The sequence below is a fragment of the Athene cunicularia genome, assembly GCF_003259725.1.
Source record: "Athene cunicularia isolate RWA chromosome 3 unlocalized genomic scaffold, athCun1 chr3_part1, whole genome shotgun sequence".
NCBI lineage: Eukaryota > Metazoa > Chordata > Aves > Strigiformes > Strigidae > Athene > Athene cunicularia.
Window position 1 is genome coordinate 145,604 of NW_020799097.1, and position 19,039 is coordinate 164,642.

Consider the following 19,039-nt stretch of genomic DNA (forward strand, 5'->3'; position numbering starts at 1 on the left):
GCCCTGCTGGGGGATCCCCGTGGGCCGTCGCTTGTCCCCGGCCCCCACGGTGACCTGCTGGGGTGTCACCGCGTGTCGGGGGGGGGCACGCACAGCCCAGAGGATCCCCGCGGGGAACAAGAGGTTTGGGTTAAAAAGCGGAGGAAAGGGCGGTTTAGCGCTTGGGCTGAAGCACTGAATGAAAGCACGTGGAGAAACCCTCGGGCGAAATCCCTGCTTCCCGTTCCAGGCAGAAGCAAAGCGCCCGCCTCCCTCTGTTCTCTCCCTGGTTTTATTCTTTTTCCAGACAAATTTATTGCAGGAATTCTTATGGCTGCCCTCAGCCAGCCCTGGCTTTCCCATCCGACCAGCCAGGCTGGTTATGGGGCAGACGAATTATCACCGTGAGCCGGGTGTTTGCCCGCGCTCCCCCCCCGGAGCTGCCCTGGAAAGCTGCTGCTGTCGGGGCAAGGTCGGGCTGCTGGGGCTCCTCCGCCTTGCCAGCAGTTACCTGCTCTTGGAGTTTAACACCCTCTGTGAGTACCGTTAATGTGCTGGTTCATTCTCCCTTCCAGGCAGCCAGCAAACAGGCTAACTTAGATAAGGATTAATGCTGGTCCCTCCAGCCCCCCCAGGGTACATCTTCCCCAAACACAGTGAAACATCCTTCCCGCTTGTAGCCCTTCAGCCAGTTTGGAGGGCACGTCCTGTTCAGACCCTTGGGGATGGATTTTTTTGCAAATAGGGTTCCAGGAGCCGCACTATCAGATACTCCACTGTGGCTGAAACGCTGCGGCAGCCTCGCTGGTGGCAGAACAGTGACCAGGTGTCTCCTCCTGCCTGCGTGGGGCTGAGCCCCGTTGGACCGTGGGCTCTGGGTCTCGGGCAGACGAGGCGGGAGCTGGCAGCGTGCGTGTGCCTGCCTGCCTGGGCGCGGCCGGGGCTCAGCTGGCCTGTCCCTGTGACCTCCGGAGGGGTGAAATGGTGGCACGGAGGCGTTGCTGGAGCGCTGAGCTGGTGTAATCTCTGCAAGGCGATTAGCGGGGGTAAGAGGCGGGAGGCAGGCAGCGCTCTGGCAGCCCCGGCACACAGCGGCTGGAAGCGCAAGACAGGCTTGGGCGAGGGAGAGCAGAGTTACCTCTATTTATAATGCGGCCGGTGGGCCGAAGTCGCCCTCCCGCAGGTGGGGCATTGGCTCATAATTTCACTTATTCGAGGTCTGTTCTTGCTGCCATTGACCTTTACGGGAGTTGGATGTGGCCCAGAGCTTGCAGCTGTGTTTTCTGCACTCGCCAACATCTTCGGCTTATCTCCCTCTTGACAGAAGCAGTTCTGAGGCCCTTGGTGTGGACGTGGTTTAGCTGCTGTTATCACAAGAATCGAGACAATGGCAGGAACACTTGTGTTACAAGTTGAACCTGCTGCAAATCGCTCCGGAGTCTGGGATGGGAGAGGAACACGTGTTGGTTCACCTACAGCTGAGCACTAGTTCTGTTGCATTTTCTCACATTCCAGTGCTACGTGTTCTTCCCTGTGTCTTGTCTTGGTTTGTGTTTTTCCATTTTCCTCGCATTTAATTGTACTTTTCTGTAAGGCTCAGAGAAAGTTCTGAGTAAATGTTTACACTGAAGGCTTTAGTTACATGTTGTGTTAGTTAAGCCAGACTGTGTACAAGTGGTAGGGCACTGGCATTTTTGGGGAGCAGAAATTTGTGTAAAGGAGTTTTCTATTGCCTTTAAGTTCCATTTTAGGAGCCTCCAAGTGAGGTGGGTATACGGGGCTCTGGAGAACTACTACAATAAAAATCCATTCTTGGTCTGGAGACGCTGCTTTGTAAGGAAATATTTTGGGCGGGGGAAGGACCTAAAGGGTAAGGATACCAGAAAGGTTAGTGTTAGGTTAGTGTGAGCAATTAAAAAAAAGGGAAAAAGCTGAAGATGGCTTCAGGGTGGAGAGGAGTCCTGTGTGATACAGTGAAAGAGGCACTTTGGTTGGACGGGACTGTTCTGACCCCATCCTCAAACCAGACACCAGCAAGCCCCGTGTGCAGCTTCATTTCACTCCTGGGCTCAGGACAGACGCCCTTGCTTCAAACAGCACAAGAATTTGGTTCAAAACATGGAGATTTGTCAAATTAACTCTCTAAGTTGTTTGCTAATTTTAACTGAACTTGGTGTTCAAATGTGGTGTTTTTCAGTGCTGCTGTGGTAACCACCGGGGCCGCTGGGCGAGACCCAGCATCGCAGCCTTGCGGGGAGGGCAGAAAGCTGCCGTCGGGCTGGGCGAGCTTGCGCCGAGGGGCACGAGACCACCGGAGGAGAGCGGCTCAGCGAGCTCACCCTGGGGCACGGGGTGGTGGCGGTGCTCAGGCAGTGCCCCCTGACCCGCTCGGAGCACCCAAAGCGCCCGGGCCTGGCTGCGGAGCCGCTGGCGTCCTGCTCCGAGCGGGGCAGAGGGGTCCCTGCGGGTGTGGGACTGACCCGGCCCGTGCCAGCACCCGTGGGCCCAGGCTGCCCTCCGGGCCGTGGTGCCCTGCGCAGGCTCAGGGTGAGTTGTGGTGACACTCTGCAAACGGGGTAGAGAGGCACTACTTGCTCTAATTAAACTGCCGTTTAGTCACCTGGGACTTATCCCGGGTACTTTGTTGTGGTTTTGCTGTCTCACTAGCTTCTGCGAATGCTCTGAAAAGTGAGTGTCAAAGTGCTGGTTCTTTGTTTATTCTTATTTTCGTGTACTATCTCCAGTGAACACTCTGGTTAAATTTCACATTATAATTCAGAGACATTTTTTTCATTTTGAACTGAGAGTGTAATTTGCCTGTTCAGACACTGTTTTCATCAGTGTCAGAAGTTTCACTGCACTAAGTGTTGCATAAATCCAGAACCTCCCTTTTTCTGTTTTCCTCAGTGCTTGATAGAAATTGCAGAGGAATTAAGTTCTCTTCTAAGACTGTGGGACTCTGGAGGGTAAAGAGCTCTTATACAAGGAGTCCTACAATAAAAAAGTAGAAGAGCTCAACAGTTGCTTGTCTGTGCAGCCAGCGTGGCTCTGTGTGTGTACAGAAATCCTGGGTTATGGCTGGTGACACGGCACAGCCATCCCAGCGTGAACACAGTGTTTTGGGGCAACGGTCACACATTTAATTTCTAAGGTGATGAACTTGAACCGCAGCAGAGACCAGACCAGGTATCACGTGATTGCTCCTGAACAAAAGCGTGCGGCTGTGGTCAGGCTGTAAATGGGGAGGTTAGGGCTTGAATTTTAAGAAATGTTAGATTAGTTGGGGGGAGGATTAAGAGAAAGATTCAGCCCATCCATCAGTTCTAGGCTTTGTGTCAGAGTAACCGAGTTCAGTTTGCTTACCCGTAGGGTGGAAGAGGTCAGGCACCTGCCCGTGAAATGTGGGTGATCCCTTCGTCAGAGGCTGCTGCTCTTGAGGGACCCCGTGGAGAGAGGTTGCTTGGTCTATAGAAAAGTAACATGGTTTGGGCTGCAAAGCCCCTCCAGTGCCCCCCCCTGCCCCGGGCAGGGCCACCTTCCACCAGCCCAGGTTGCCCAAAGCCCCGTCCAACCTGGCCTTGAGCCCTTCCAGGGAGGGGGCAGCCACAGCTTCTCTGGGCAGCCTGTGCCAGGGCCTCACCCCCCTCACAGGGAACAATTTCTTATTTCTTTTGTATAGCTTGTGTGTTGTTGATCTTTGTAGTTTGTGCACAGGGAAAGGCTGGGTGCGGGTTGATATTTAAATGCCCCTGGGACACACCTTCCCCCTTGTTTGCCCCCAGAGATCCTCAGAGTTTCTGGGCAGCTGCCAGGACCAAGGGGTGTGCCTTGCCTAGGAGGTGGTCTCTGGGTTTGTACTCCGGTTCCTGCTCCATTAGGTGCCTGTTACCTGCTCGTCCTTTCCCTCGCTGCCTACAAGACACTAGAAAGGGTCTCGGCTTGTCAGGTCGCTGTGCCTGGGGCCGGCGGTGCCTTCCTGGAGCCTCCCACCCGGGGAGGGCCACGGGACGGAGCCTGTGTCCCAAGAGAAGGTTTTCCAGCCCAGTGCTGTGTCCCGGCGGGCTGGGGCAGCCCCAGGCAGTGCGGGCAGATGGCTGCCGCCTTGGTGGCCATGTTGGCCAGAAGCGAAGCGGCGCCTGGTTGGAGGCGCGAGGTCAGGCGGCTCCGTGCTGTCCCCTGCCCCGGGCGATGCACCGGAGGCCTCGGCGGCTGCCATGGCACTCGGGCAAATGCTGAGGAAGAGAGCGGCTGTGGGGACGGCCAGGCTGCGCGGGTGACCCTGAGCCAGCTGCGCCGTCCGGGGGGAAGTGCTGCTGCACTGGTACCAGTATAACTTGTATTACTGGAGCTGCGCTCAGCCAGCCCTGAGCCTCAGTGCTGGTTTGGGCAGTGGAGCTCTTCAGGGACTGTGCCTGCCACGGCAGCACGGGCCGTACAGGGCTGTGAGCAGAGCGGTGTGGTCCTGTCTAGGGCTGTCGTACTGAGGATCGGAAGGGGTTAGGCTAGATATTAGGAAGGATTTCTGTGCAGAAGGGGCTGTTGGGCGTTGGAATGGGCTGCCCAGGGCAGGGGGGAGTCCCCGGGATCCCTGGAGGGGTTGAAGAGTCGGGCTGAGCCAGCGCTGAGGGGTCTGGGGGAGTTGGGAACGGTCAGGGGGAGGGTCATGGTGGGGCTGGAGGAGCTGCAAGGGCTTTTCCAACCCGGATGGTTCTGTGGGTTTCTGGCACAATGACGAGCTGACGAGGCTGAATTACTGCTCTAGCATGGGAGCACCGTAACATTAAAGATCTGTGCCCCCGCTCTGGAGGTGAGTGCTCACCGGGCAGGCCCTGAGGAGACGAGGGGAGGCTTTGCCGTTCTCACTCTCCCTCCGCCTTCAAGAATCCCTGTGTCAGTGCTCACAGCCTCGCTGCTCCTTCCTCCCACGCTCTGCGGGCTCTGGTGCCATCCATGTCATTGAGGCTTTTTCTCTCTCTTTCAGGACGCACACAACTGCATACCCGAGCTGGACAGCGAGACAGCCATGTTCTCGGTCTACGACGGACACGGAGGTAACGCCCGCGGTGTTCTCTGCAGGGTCCCTCCGTGGGGTGGTTCTGGGCTGCTCAGTGCCTGCTGGGGCAAGCATCGCTCTGTCACTGGAAGTCCTGCTCCTCCTGGGGAAGCATTCCCTGTGATAGATGTCATCAACGGAGGTTATGGAGCTTTCTTAGGGTTTCCAGAAGGGAGGTCGTGGGTTGATATGAAATTCAAATGAAATTTGCTTTCCACCTCTGGAGCTTTTAAGAATGGCTGTTTTCTTGGTGGCTGAGCTGGGCAGGACAGCCACGGAAGACCAGCAGTAAGAAAAGCTGCATGAGGTTGGGCCAGAGGTCTGACTCTAGTCAGTACGTCCCGGTGGCCACCAGTGCCCGTTGCCCAGGGGAAGGGAGAAAAACCAGAACAGGCAGATCCCTTCCCTGACAAACCTTCCCAGGCTCCATTCCCCATGTAAGGGCCCCCTGAGCTTCAGGTTCCAGCTGTTCGATCTCACGGACACGCTCGAGTCTTCCTGATGAACTAATTCTGGTCTAATTGCACTTTAAACCAGGTTTGTATGTTAGGTGATTATTTGCGTGGGGTGTTTTGTTATTTGAAAAAAGACTTTGATCGAAATCTGCCGCCTGGTAATTTCACTGCAATATCCCCAACACTTCTGAGAAATTAGTGAATAATCACTCTGTTAGCACTTTTCCACAATTTGGGACTCCATGTCCTTTCTTCCAGTCGGAAGAGCCCGGATTTGTCTCTGGAGGCACAGTGGAGTCTGCACTGTGAAATACCAGCAGTGCCCGTGGTCTGGCCACGCCGGCGCTGTCTTAGCGCAGTCTGGCTGCATCCACACGGGTCCCTGGTTCCTACCGGATCCTGAACTGTGCCCAGGAATTACGGGGGTGCTAACTGCCTTAGGCCAGGATGGCAGCTTGGGTCGTTGTAGTGATTTTTAGCGTGGTGATGAAATGCCGGGGCTGTGGAACTCGTTAGGCCACTGGTGTTGGACATAGGCTGGGTCCCAGACATCGTGGGGTTGTACCACAGCTGTGTCTGGCCTTTCTCTGGCCATAGTCAAGCTCTGCAACACGCCTGTAGTAAGGCTGACCAGCACGCCTGTGCCTTTCCAGTGACAGATAACCGGGAACGTATGGTGACCTGAGTGTTCTCTGCTTCGTGCGCAGTTCCTTTCCTAACAATTCCCAGCAGCCCGTTAGCTGTTTCGATGCAAGTAAACTGTAGGATAACATTTTCAATACCCTGTCCCCAGTTCCTTCCAGATCTTTCCTTAGGTGGTGATAGATGGTTTTGGGTCTATCCAATGTGCGTGCGCAGGTTTGTTTTCTTTCCTTTCTTTCATGTTCTTTGTCAGTGAGGAATTTCATCCGCCGATATCATGTAAAAGCACGAGATCCCGCTGTTAAATTTGCAAATGGTTTTAGTTTTGATCACCCTGAATGATCCATCCGTTCTTACCGACCCCTTTTCTAGCCTGTTTATGCAGATGTTGAACAGCGTAAGGCTTCGAGGAGCTCTCCCAGTGGCCATCCTCCATTTTGAAAACTCTGCTTCTCTCAAACCTTACTACTTTTTCCCATGGCAGCTTAGTATGTAAAATATTTGATGATTTATTTGAAAGCTTTTTGAAAATCTGCATGGAGTAGATCAACTAAATTGCCTGTTTCCTCCCGCTCCTTGACTCACTGGAAATACATTGGCCATGTTTAACCCCTGCCTGTCCTACTCTGTAGCCATCTATCTGCTAGTTCTGATTTCTACTGTTTGCTGTGTTCACGTACCAGATATGCTGGTCTGTAGCGTTGTGAACCCAGTTTCCACCACTCTCTGAGGCTTTTTAATTTATTTTTTGGTATCATATGTATGCCTTTCACTTCTCTGATAATGGAGCACATTCAAGTGGAAGGTTGCGTACCACGGTTCATAATTTCTCTCCTTCCTGTAGAACAGAGTTCTCTATTTCTGCCAAATTGTAAATAGGAGTTTAAGACCTTTTTTTGCAATAGTCCTTATTAAAAAGGTCAGCCTGAGTAGGTAGCTGACTAGTAGCTCTTCAAAAGATGTCGTCTCAGTCTGAAGCATTTAGATTTATTGTTTTGGCATTATTTTCCTCCTGCACTTCATCTTGGAGTGTGCAGAGAGCCGGGTGGAACAAGTGCTGATATCCTGAAGATTATCTTTGAGAACATCAGGATGATGGGCTGGTTCTGAAAGACAGAGAAGGGCAAAGGAAAAAAAGGATATAGGGATTTAGCAACGATTCAACAATGTTATTTCTTGCAGAAATTCAGAAACTGTTTTTAAGCATCTAGCAGATAGGAAGATAAGTAACATCTAGCAAAAACTGGTCAAGAATGAATATTATCAAGCCAATCTATTCTTTAAGGTCAGTGTGTTAGTGTCTCAGCTAGCGGGAAGGTCTGTTTCATGTGTTGGGTTTTAGAAAGACTTTGGATACTCATGACATTCCCATTAGTGCGGGACATGAAGTAATGAGGTTTGGGTTTTTTAAATACAATAGGAAAGATTCAGTAGACATTAGGGAAAGGCGTTACTCAATGTCAAAGCACTGGCATGGTTTTCTAACTTGTATTTTAGATTTCCAGTGGTCGGATCTCTACAGCTCTTCTAGACAAACCGTATCAGGAAGGATACGGGTGTAGTTGAACCTGACCCTGAGGAACAGCTTCTTTTCTTCCCGACTTTGTCTGATTTTACCCATGTGTTGGTTCTTTAGTTTGAAACAACTTCTCAGGTCTGTCCTGTGTAAAAGGTTTTAGGGTGGGAACCTCTCTAAGCTTTATGAGCTACCAGTGCAAAAATTTAATTTAGCTTTTCTTTTATACCTTGCTCATCCATCAGCCTTAAACTCTCCAGTAAGCTTCCCTCTGCAGACGGGTAGGGAAAAGTTTTTATTACTGTGTTATCATCAGTTTTTCTTTTACGTTTTCCTCCTGTGAACAACGTTTCCAGTTTTTGAAAGATGACGCTTGGTTTTTGCCTTCCCCAGTTTCCTTTCTACTTGCCCTGGCCTCCCTGTCCCCAAGTCTTGGAGAATGATATACGGGTGCTCTGCACCTCCGGTACGGTGCTCCCGGTCAGTCTGTTGTTACCTACCCGTGCTTTATCCTTTTAGCTGTTTCTCTTGATTTCATTTAATAAGTGTCTTCACTGACACGTAACTCCCTGGTTTTGGAGGTCAACATTATCCTAGTGAAGTTTTCTTTTCTGCTCATACCAGGCTGTTTAATGTCAGTTCAGCAAGACCTGTTGTAGTTTTCCCATCTGCGTGCAGAGCGATGGGTCTCTCTTGCCCAGTTCTTGGTTGTTGTGCTGGTTTGGGGGGCTAGAGTTAATTTTCTTCACAGTAGCCCCTGTGGGGTTGTGTGCTTGGGTGTGTGCTGGAAAGGTGTCAGTAACCCAGGGGTGTTTTAATCACAGCTGAGCGGGGCCTACACAGAGCCCAGGCTCTCCTGCCCCTCACCCCACCCCACCAGCAGGTGGCTGGGGGTGCAGGGGGGTTGGGAGGGGACCCGGCCAGACCCTGGGGGACGTTGCACCCACGTGACGTCGTGTCAGCGATGGAACGGGGGGAGATGCCGAGAGGCAGCCGCTGCTCGGGGACCGGTGGGCCATCGGTCGGCCGGCGCTGAGCAATTGTTTTCATTTGCATCCCTTGACTTCCTTGGGTTTTATTTCTCTCTCTGTTACTTTCATTTTCCTTTACATCATCATCTTTGCTCTTTCAAGTATTTAACAGTTCTTATCTCAGCCCGTTTTCTCACTTTTACCCTTCCAGTTCTGCCCCCACCCCGCAGCGGGAGGAGCGGCTGTGTTGCCACTAGGGTTAAACCACACCAGTCTTTTTTTGGCATCCAGTGTAGGGCCTGAAGGGTTTGAGATAATAACAGATTGACCAGAGCATATTAGAAGGGATTTACATCTGTTAGCAGCTGCAGGTCACGATATTGATTCATCTGTTCTCGATATGAGTTTCTCTGGTCTGTGCCATGCTCTTTTTTGCTGTGCATGTTGAAGATTGGCGTTGGCTTTTGCAGTTTGCTGTGCTCTGTGGTGAGCAGGGACGTTTTACCTGGGAGATTTGTTATTAAAGCACTGACCTTGAGCTTAATCTGGTATTTGGGCTCTGCACTCAAGTCATTATTGTACTTCAGGAACCATCTCATGGATACAATTAACAATTATACTTCTTCCTCTGAGAGGGTTTCTGTGGAGGAAATACAGGATGGCACCTTTGCTACCTTCTTCTGTGATGTTTTCGCCCTCGTTACAGTAACTTCTCAGTATCCTGAACACCCTTGGGTAGTTAAAATACTTCTACTGGTATTTCTTAGGAATATCACTTCAGTTTTGTCTAAAGTTAACAAGCAGTTTAGGAATATGACCCAGGCTCCATGAGAGTGTGGACATGGGTGGCACGGCATGTGGGAGCATCTGGGCAGGTATCTAGGCAACTCCTCACCTCCTGTGGTCTGGAACTTCACTCCCAAACAACTACAGGATCCTGATGAAGTTGTAGAAAGTTGGGGGGGGGGAAGCCATGGCTATCCCAGAGAGGCACAGCTTGCCACACTGTGCTACGCCCTGGCCAGCATCTACCAAACAGTGCTCGATGTTATGCAGCACCCTCAGGGAGAAGAGAAGGAAAATGGACCAACAGACACTCTACCAGTCACCCCTGTAGCTGAAAAGAAACAACAGAAGCAGAAGTCGGCTTGTTTAATGAGGGATGAAAAACCTGCTCTGGAGAGGGAGCAGGAGAAAGAACCAGAAGAGGCAGCTTGTTCTGCAGCAGAGCAGTCATGAGAACAGGAGGAAGAGACTGAAATCGTAAATGAGATGGAAACCACACGATCCCTGTCCCTAAGTGGGCTATGAGATGTGGGAAAAGGTTTTAGCCATCAACCCGGTGAGGTAATTCTCAGCTGGTAATCTGATGGTGGGATGCTGGGGCCCGTATTCAGGAATTAGAGGGTAAGGAACCCTGGCAGCCGGGATCCCTTGCCAAGGAAAAGGCCTTTGGCAAAGGGCTTGGAAAAAAGGCCAGAGTCCTCAGTCTTTGGTGGCAGCTCCTCTGTCAAGTGTGAAGGGCAAATATCCCTTCAAGGAAGAAATTGTAAATTCCCAAGTCAAATGGACCAGCGTTGAGGGGAAGTATCCAGTGTCTGAGGGAATCAGCCGTGTTGGGGGCGATCTGTAACAGCGTGGGTGGCGACCAGCATCCAAAGACCCGGGTGAAGTCCGGTGCACGTGGTCCACGTGGCAAAAGTTTGAAGTGCAGCAGCATCACACCCCCAGAGCCCAGTGGTAACACAGCGGCACCAGCTACGGATGAACTGGCCAGATGGCTCCGAGGACACGGGGGTGATGTCACTCCCTCCGTGTGGCCCTGTGGGCAGACTGGCCCACAAAATGTCTGCGTGAGCCGAGGGGTGTGGGCTTTCCTCATGTGTGCCAACCAAGGCCTCAGCTGTTCAGAGTCAGCCTTTCCTGTTCAAGGAAAGGGCTTCTGGTGGCACCCACCACTATGTGTGACCCTCCGGTTCTTCCTGCATGACCGGGGGAAGCACGCAGGGAGGTGGGAGGGTGAACCTGCCTGGAGACTGGAAGCTCAGGTACAGGAGCTGCAAGGGAAGACAGCCAAAGAGCATCTGTCAAGGAAAGCTCCTGCTCCAGTATCTGCTGGGCAGAGAAGAGGGGCCGATCGTACTTTTGGGCTCAATGAAAGCACTCCTGTTGTGCAGTTAGAAGAGCCAAGTAACAAAGACCCCGACCAGGAATAGAGGGGCCCTGCCTTCAGGCAGGCAGAGCAAAGGGACAGCCGGGTTTCAGACCAAAAGGGTACTGGTGGGCTTTTGGTGTAGCTGCCTTGAGTTCCGAGAAGATCAAATATCTGTCCCGCTTGTCTGGTCTCTCAGAGGACCTGTCTGTGGTGGGGTTGCTGCGGGTTGAGGAACATCAGGTGCCAGTTGGTAGCGTGACTGCACCAGCAGCCATCCTGCGCTGTGGGAGAGTCCCTGGCTCCCGGCCATAAGCTGGCGAGTCAAGGAGTGACCATTAAGGCTCATCCACCTTTAACCGTCCCACGGGCAGCGTGAAGGTCTGACGGGGCGTCGAGGCCTGAACAAAGTCACGGTGCTGCTGAGCACTGGAGTCAGCGGCCACCGAGCGGTAACGCAGCAAGTGACAGCGCTAACGCGTTCTTACCCACCCCTCTGGCAGCAGAGTGTTGGCTGTGGTCTGCTTTCACTTGGGGGGTGTCCAGGACACCTGAACCGACTCCCTGGGGGGAAACAGCCTCACCATCCACCACGGGCTTATCCGGAGTGCCCAGGAACAGGGGGAGCCCCAGAGCACCCACAGCACGGTGACGATAGCGAGGTGTGGGGCAGCACAGCAGGGAGGTGTTTGAGAAGGGGCAGAGGATAATCCAGATTCTTTTGAAAGCTGGTTTTGCTATAAAACAGAGGTCAAAAGACCTGCATAGGAAATCCAGTTTTTAGGGATGAAATGGCAAGACGGCCATCGTCATGTCCCAGTGGATGCGATCAGTAAAGTGACAGCTCTGTCTCCACCAGCTAACAAAAAGCCTTCTTAGGCGTCGTGGGTTTTTGGGGAACACACGCTTCAGGTTCGAGTCGGATGGTAAGCCCTCCCTGTCGAGGCACCCAGAAGAAGGACGACTTTGCCTGGTCCCTGAGCAGCAGGGAGCCTTTGAACAAATTAACCAGAAGATCGTTTGTGCGGTGGTGCTTGGGCCGGGAGTGAGGAACGTGCTTCACCCTCAGTCAGGTGATGGCCACAGCCGCCAGGCCTCTGGTGGAGAGTGCCTGGGCAGCCTCGGGGTCCACCCCTGGGTCTCTGGAGCGCGGGGGATCTGCAGCCCGTCATGCTCCAAGTGGAAAAGAAACGTCAGCAGCATGTGAAGGCGTTCACGCCGCTGCAGCGGTGGCTGGTGGTGAAGCACTGTTCCTCCTGGCCCCCCCGTGCCTGGGCGAGGGTCCCCTCTGGCATCCTGTGATGCTCCAGGGAGTAAGTGGGTCGCAGTGATCACACAGTGGGCTCCAGTGGGAAACTCCAACTGCCCAGGAGCCCTGGGAGTGATCGTGGGCCGGAGGTGACTCGTGCTGAAGAGGCCCCTGTGTGCAATAAATTACCAGGGGATGAAAAGCAACGTGGCCTGTTTACAGAGGGATCCTCTCGTGTTGTGTGGAAACACTGACGGTGAAAGCTGCTGTGTGGAGCCCTGCACGGCGAGTTGCAGAAACGACTGAAGCAGGAGGTGACTGTGCCAGTCTGCAGAGGTGAAACCATCCCGCTGGCCTCGGGTATCGCTGAAGTTTCCCTCTTCCCCTGCCTCGGCCTTCTGCCTCCCTGTCACTGCCTCATGGTGGGAGTTAATACTCTGGTTTTAAGATTTTTCTTTTCCTGTTTTGGTGTAGTATTCCAATCTGTAGGGATTCATTCTGTGATACTCGTTAGCTAGTTTATTTTTTATTTGACTCTAAGCTTTCTTTATGTTATATTCAAATGGGATGTGTGTGTGTGTCTAAATACAGATCACATCTTGGAGTGGGATCTACTTTCAGCCTTATGTAGATGAGATAGGATGGGTTTGTGCATGTACACGCACTGGAAAAGATTTGATCTAGGAACCGGTATCTCTGGAGGCCTTTTTCTTGCCTGGGTTTGTGCCCTGAGGCTGCTGCCCGTTCTTGTCTTCACATGCCATGTTCAAGCCTGTGCTCCTGGAGATGGAGAAATACTGCAGTGAGATTCCAGCTGGCTCTGAGGTACTCTGGAGCCAGCCTTGCCTGAAATGGTGAGATAAATTGACTTTGTTCCATGTTTCATCTGAACGTGACTCCTGCTTTTAAAACTGAAGCAGATGTAGCTCTTGGCAGTGGCATCTAGCCACACAGAAATGTGCTCTGAGACCCAGCCTTCCCATGCACACTCACCTTTCTGCATGGTCCGTCACACGTCCCGGAACTCCGCATGCTCTTTCACAGACAAAAGCAGTCTCTTTTTATAATTTTGTAGGAATGTAAAAGTACGCACTCTGGAGAACCCTCCAGATACTTTTTCACTGAATTCAATGCCACATGTTCTATATTTTACTTTAGCCTCCTGAAGACCTTCCTACTACTGCATCTGTGTCGCATTAAGCAGGAAATGCAGCTGGGGCTTTGGGGTTACTGAGCTGGATGCTGCTCCTCCAGAAAACGTTCATGAACTGTTTCATGGAGACTGAGAGTTTTACACTGGGTTTCGCACTGGCGACGTGGAATGATCCTGGATTCACTGTTGGTCCTGGATTACGGCTGTAGCTGGGTAATTGTATTCTCTGCGTCCAGCTCCTGGAGGCGTTGGAAGTGCCCAGCAGCTGAAGGCACTCCGCGTGCACCAGGACCTGCTTTTGTACCTCCGCTCCTGTCCCGCCTCGCGGGGAAGCGTGAAGAAGTGGAAGTTGCACTTGGTGAGGTTTTCTGTTCCCCGCCTTCCTGACTGTCGGTGCCAGGACTCCTGCTGCAGGTTAAGGTGCACCTTGGAGCGTGCGGAGCCTCGTCTGGAGGTTGAAAGGAGCAGACTTGGTTCCTGCCTGCCGCAGTCAGGGCGGAGCCCCCGTGGCAGTTCCCCGTGCTTGCCAGGCTGTGCTGCATCGCGCTCACCCTTCTCTTGCTTGAACAAAACCGTTTTATGGGCATTTGCATCTTTGAAAAATTCCTTCTGTTTTGCTGCTTTGCAGGTCAGTTCTGTGCTTCAGATAGCCCTTCCCAGCGTTTACCGTTTTGCTGGAAAAGTCTCAAATGCTTGTGGAGGTGAGGGCAGCCAGGACCCTTGGCTGTGCAGCCCTTCATTGCTCAGAGGTCATTTCCAGCCTTTCAGTCAGTTCTGATGCCCAGGTGGGCATGAGTGGTTTGGGGAGCATTTTATGCTGGTGGATTGCCTGTTGCTTCTCTGTAGCACTGCAGTAGAGTGTGACTTTGTGTGTAGAACACAGGAACTGCAGAGGTGAGGGAACTAATTTTGAGCCAGTGCTGTAGTAGGCGAGGCACCATCAAGGAAAAGCAGTGAGGCATGGGGAAGCCTTTTGCTCTGGGATCTTTGTGATCTGTCCAGGGAATCAGTTACTCGGTTCCAGCTGATGGCTTCTTGATAGTTGTTCTCCTCTCTAATTCCACGGCAGTGTGGTGGGTTGGATCCTTTCGTGCCTGGGGGAACAGGCAGGCACGGACCTTGGTGAACACCGAGCAGCACTCGAGTGTCTGAGTTGGCTTTCGTAGTTCCCTGGCTCCCCAGTCCAGCAGCTGGCGCCCTCATCCCTGCCCTCAGGAGGAGGATCTTCCACAGCCAGAGGACTCCAAAGGAGAATCTCGTTTTTCTAGCTGTTTTGGTTAAAGCGCTGGAAGTGAGAACCTCTGTATCCCCCGAGCGAGGGAGACGGGGTACTGCCACGACCAGCTCTGCTCCCGTGGGTGCCTGGTTTGGAGCAAGCTGCAGGGGAAGAGCAAAGTCCAGGAGACTGGTGACAGGCTCCAGCAAGACGCCTCATGGGTTTGCAGCAGCAATGTCCCTTGCGGCGCCTGTGCTGGAGCTGTGCGGGAAGCAGCACAGGTTCCTTGTCTTCTGTGGCACCGACAAACTCTCCTACAGTAATTTGGGCAGCTGCAGTCAGGCACATCAGACATTCCTGGATCACCACTTAATCTCAGCGTCCCTAAGAAATCGCATGTTTAACTGCCAAAGCTGTTCACGTCGGGGCTGGCTTCCCGCGTTGCAGTGGCAGGGCAGGACCCTGCTCTGCGGCCTGTCGCCGCACGGTGCTGCCAGGCCTGAGAAAGCCCCTTCCTGCGGGCTCAGCTCCAGCCCCCAGCCCTGCCCTCTCCCCAGGACAAGCTGCAGAGCTGTCGGTGGCTTTCTCAGATCAACCCTCCTTGTTGCTGTGAAGAAAATCCCTTCTCCCTAGCTGTGGCAGGAAGATCGGAACGTTCGGTCACCTTTTCCATCTGGTGGGTGATCAGGTGTCCGCGCTGGTATTATTAGATCTGTCAGCTGCTTCCAGGAGCACGGATTGCCCAGGGCTGTGGCCTCATCTGCAGACCCCGCTGGGCAGGGACGGGGCTGCCCTTTGGTTGCTCGCTTCTCCCTTTCTGATCTCAGCAGGCAGCTGGGGCCAGTCCTCCTCTGCCAGCACAGGTACCGGGCACAAGCCATGCAGGCTTTTACCCACCCCACTCCCGTTTAGCGTCTGGGGAAGCCTCTGAAGCTGCAGGGCACAGCGCAGGCACGGGCAGGTGACCCACCCATCCCCATCACACACTCTGGTCTGGGTGAGGCAGCTCAGTGCCCCGGAGAGTGTGAAAATGAGGTAAGAGGTGTCGGTGCTGTTGTGTGGGTCCCAGCTGGGATGATGGCAAGTTGGGAGAGAAACTGGAGGAGATTGAGGCTGCCCCTGCACTGACCGGCAGCCATGTCACCAGCCCACTGGGCCTGTTATTCCTGGTTTGGGATTAGACATTCTTGCAGTTTTCCTAGTTCTCCTCACACGCTCAGTGCACCGCTGTCATGTCTGTGTCTCGGCCAAGGTGCCAGCCGGGTTCTGGAGCTCTCCTGGAGCAGCTCTGCCTGCGGCAGGGCCCTGTGTCCCCGCAGAGAACTGCCCCGGTGGCCACTCCATCCCTGTCCTGGGAGCCAGGACGTAGCTGCCGCCCATGTCCTCCCCAGGTGCTTCAGGGCCGTGGCTGTACTCGTCTGTGCTCTCAGTAAAAGCAGCCGAAACACAAGGACACACCTCGTGTGCTCCTGCCTGTTGTTCCGGGACCATCTCCCGGAGCATTCGGGTCTGCTGGGTGGTTTTCTGCCACAATCCAAGACTCTGCACGTTCTCCTCAGTGGCCAGACCTCGGGGCAGCCCCTGCTCGTTCACCCCAGTTGGCCAAGTGATCAGGAAGACCTGTCGCTGTTGTTATCCATCCCTCCCTCCATCCACAGTTTTCTTGTAGAAGTTTTGTTTTATTTTGGCTCATGGATAAAAATGCTGCAGTATCATCTGCCGTAAAGAGGTCTAAATATATGAATTCTCCATTATTCCCTTTTAACTAAACTTGCAATTTCATCATAAAAGATACCAGTTTAGCTTGATGCAAACCCATGTTGATTGGCATAATTATATTGCCCTCCTTTAATTTATTAATAAGTCCTTCAGGACTGCATGTGAGCGCGTTCCCGGGATGGGATTGTTTAGTTTTGTGGCAGTTGCCAGTTCCCTCACCTCTTCCATCTGTGCTGTCATGAAAGCTTAACTCCTTAATCCAAGTGCTGTTTTAGGTACGTGTGTGTATGTAGGCTATATATAACATATATATGCATGTTACGTACCTTCCCTAAGTCTGTTACATCAGCAGGCTGAGTGTTATCGGCCAGACTCCTCGTACCTTTAAGAGCGGGTGTGGAGCTGGATGGGCAGGACCTGCTTCCATAAGCAGTTATGGACGTTGTCCGTCCGTCTCACGGGAGATCCTGCAAGGTCCAGCCAGCCTTTTGTTTTTCTGACAGGTCTGTGGCTGTCAGATCACCCTGGTTATTCCCTTTTAAGTTCTCATTAAAATGCTAGGGTCACTCCTGTTTCTTAGATCGCTTATTTTTCTGTGATCTCCCTTTTTTGTTTTCCCTCCCCTCTTCCTCCCACTCTGCATTTTTGAGAGCACGGCCAGAGTAGAGCTGTCCCTTTGTTGTCTAGATCCGCAGCATTGAACTTTTTGCAGCATTATTCTAACAGCAACCGTTTTGCAAGGTTTCTGTTCTTTGTCAATGGCCACTTGATCCCTTTTCTGCAAGCATATTTGAAAAGTCCCTTGTCTGCTGTTTCTTTCTTTCTCTCAAATCTCGCCACCTCTTCACTTCCCACTATGTTCCCTCTGCCTCTCCCTCTCCTCAGCTGACGGCCAACAACTTCCCACCCTTCCCGTACTTTCCCCGCGGCTCCCGGCTCTCCGTCCCTTTGCAGAGCTTTGCTCCTGCCTGCGCTGCTTCTCGTCGTGCCCAGCTGCCCGCACAGCCTCTGTTTGCCTGGAAGAACGGGAGGAAGCTGGGATGTGCTAGCAGGGAGACCAAGAGCTGTGCTGTGAACACCATCCCTCCGTAGCCCCGAGGGAGGGAGCACCCACCGAGGCGGCAGGGGAGGTGGTGGCGTGCGGCGGCTCCCGAGCGCTGGGCTCGGTCATCCTGCTCCTCCCTTGCCCCGTGGTGGCGGGTGCTGCATCCAGTGCAGCTTCAGCTCGCTCCTGACCCTGCCTGCTGTCTGCCCTGCTCCTCTCTCTGCCACCCTTCTGTTGGCTTCTCAGTTTCTAGCACTAATTTTTCTCTTGTGACCCGTGAGCCAGGCTCCTATATCCTACGTAGTTCTTTGCCTCTCATATAAAAACCTAAATTACTAGACTGAATCTCGTACAAGTTGCTCTGTTTTTTCTGGTCCCCACTGCTGAGCTGAACTACAGAAATTCCCAGTCCCTCGCTCTGTTTAATCTTACTCTTCTCTTAAGAGAACCTTCATGATCACGAAGAACGTCCCCTGCTCTGTTGTGTACCTGACAGTGTTAACTACTGCGCTGCTGGAGTGTTTCTGCCTTTCCAGAATCTTTCAGCTGCTCTAGGAGTGGGTGTTGGTTTAAGTGTTGACCGTCAGTCCCAGTTGCTCTCAGCAGCCTGATGTTCTGGCCACCGTTGGCTCACGCCCCGCACACACACACCCCCCAGACCAAGATCAACTGCTCTGCTGACCGGGACCCCATCTGCCTGAAAAGCTGATCTCAGGGCTGTGGCATCGTATTTTCACTGGTCTGGAACACACACAAGGACACGTAACGCTTTTTGTGCTGCTCTGAGAGCGAGCTTACGCTGACCAAAAGCTTCCCTTTTCCTCTGCTCATTTACCCCCGCGCTTGCCTGTGAGAGCAGAGCTTTCTAGGTAGGATGGGCCTAAGTGCCAGGATGGGCCCAAGCTCCCTTTCAGGAGGGTTATAGCATCGGCCAGACCTGATGGATAAGAGCTCACCGGGGTTTGCCAGGGTCATCCTGCTCTTCGGGAGGTGCAGCCCGCTGAGCGAGAGGCCCTGCTGCTGCCTGGCTGCTCCATGTCTGCGTTAGTTCTGGTTTGTGTCCCAAGATTTGCCTCAGGAATTCAGTTGCTCGAGAGTGCTTTTGGCTCCTGGGAGGACCAGCCTTTTCAAATGATTTCTGCTCTCTTTCAGGAGAAGAAGTTGCCCTGTACTGTGCCAAGTATCTTCCTGAGATAATCAAAGACCAGAAGGCCTACAAGGAAGGCAAATTGCAAAAGGTAAGAAGCCAGCTCTGCCCTGAAACCCGCAAGCGCTGGCGCAGGGGAAGGCCCTTGTTCCAGTACCTAGTACTTGTGTGCAGCACCTGCCCCTACGAGGTCTGTCTGCCATTTTAATTTCCCTTCCTTGTTTCTAGGATGTATGCCAGGCACTGATTGTGTGATCAAAGATGAACCTTATTCTATTTTCCAGCTTTCTTTTTTGGCCTTTGTTAGTTTTTCAGACTCACTCCAGTCAAAGGCGTGGGCTGGTTCTTCGAGCGTTTCTGGGGGGTTGTGTTTGGGGGGCAGAGGAGGCAGCCAGAGGCAGGTTAGTTCATTCCTGCTTCCAGCAAGCAACCCCTCTGCTGTCACTCCCCGCAGGACTGAGGCCTGATCTGACGTGGGGTGTCCTGTGGGTGGGTGCTGGGGTCCGTGGGGGTGCGGGTGAGGAGGCAGCAGCCCCTCCAGGCTGAGGAGAGCCCACAAAGCGAACTCAAATCAGTCTGTGGCTCTCGCTTTGGGCTGGAACACCTGAGTTTGTGCTTTGCTGGCCCCAGGCTGGCTGTGCTCGCTGGCTGCTGAGCGAAGAGCCACGTGCCGAGCCGTCCGCGGGCCACAGCAGGGCTGGCGGCTCCGTGTCCCCTCAGATCCTCCCGGGGAGGCGGCAGC

General features: G+C 53.2%; 1 protein-coding gene across 1 annotated transcript in view; it reads left to right on the forward strand.

The window, feature by feature from the left end:
* Positions 1 to 1,129: 1,129 nt before the first annotated feature.
* Positions 1,130 to 19,039, forward strand: part of PPM1G (protein phosphatase, Mg2+/Mn2+ dependent 1G) — a gene marked incomplete at its 5' end in the record, with an annotated part of 21,703 nt that continues 3,793 nt past the window's right edge. The window contains 3 exons of the mRNA XM_026846284.1: positions 1,130 to 1,162; positions 4,961 to 5,030; positions 18,303 to 18,388. Of these exons, the coding sequence (XP_026702085.1) occupies positions 1,130 to 1,162; positions 4,961 to 5,030; positions 18,303 to 18,388 (189 nt within the window). The remainder of the gene's footprint in view (positions 1,163 to 4,960; positions 5,031 to 18,302; positions 18,389 to 19,039) is intronic.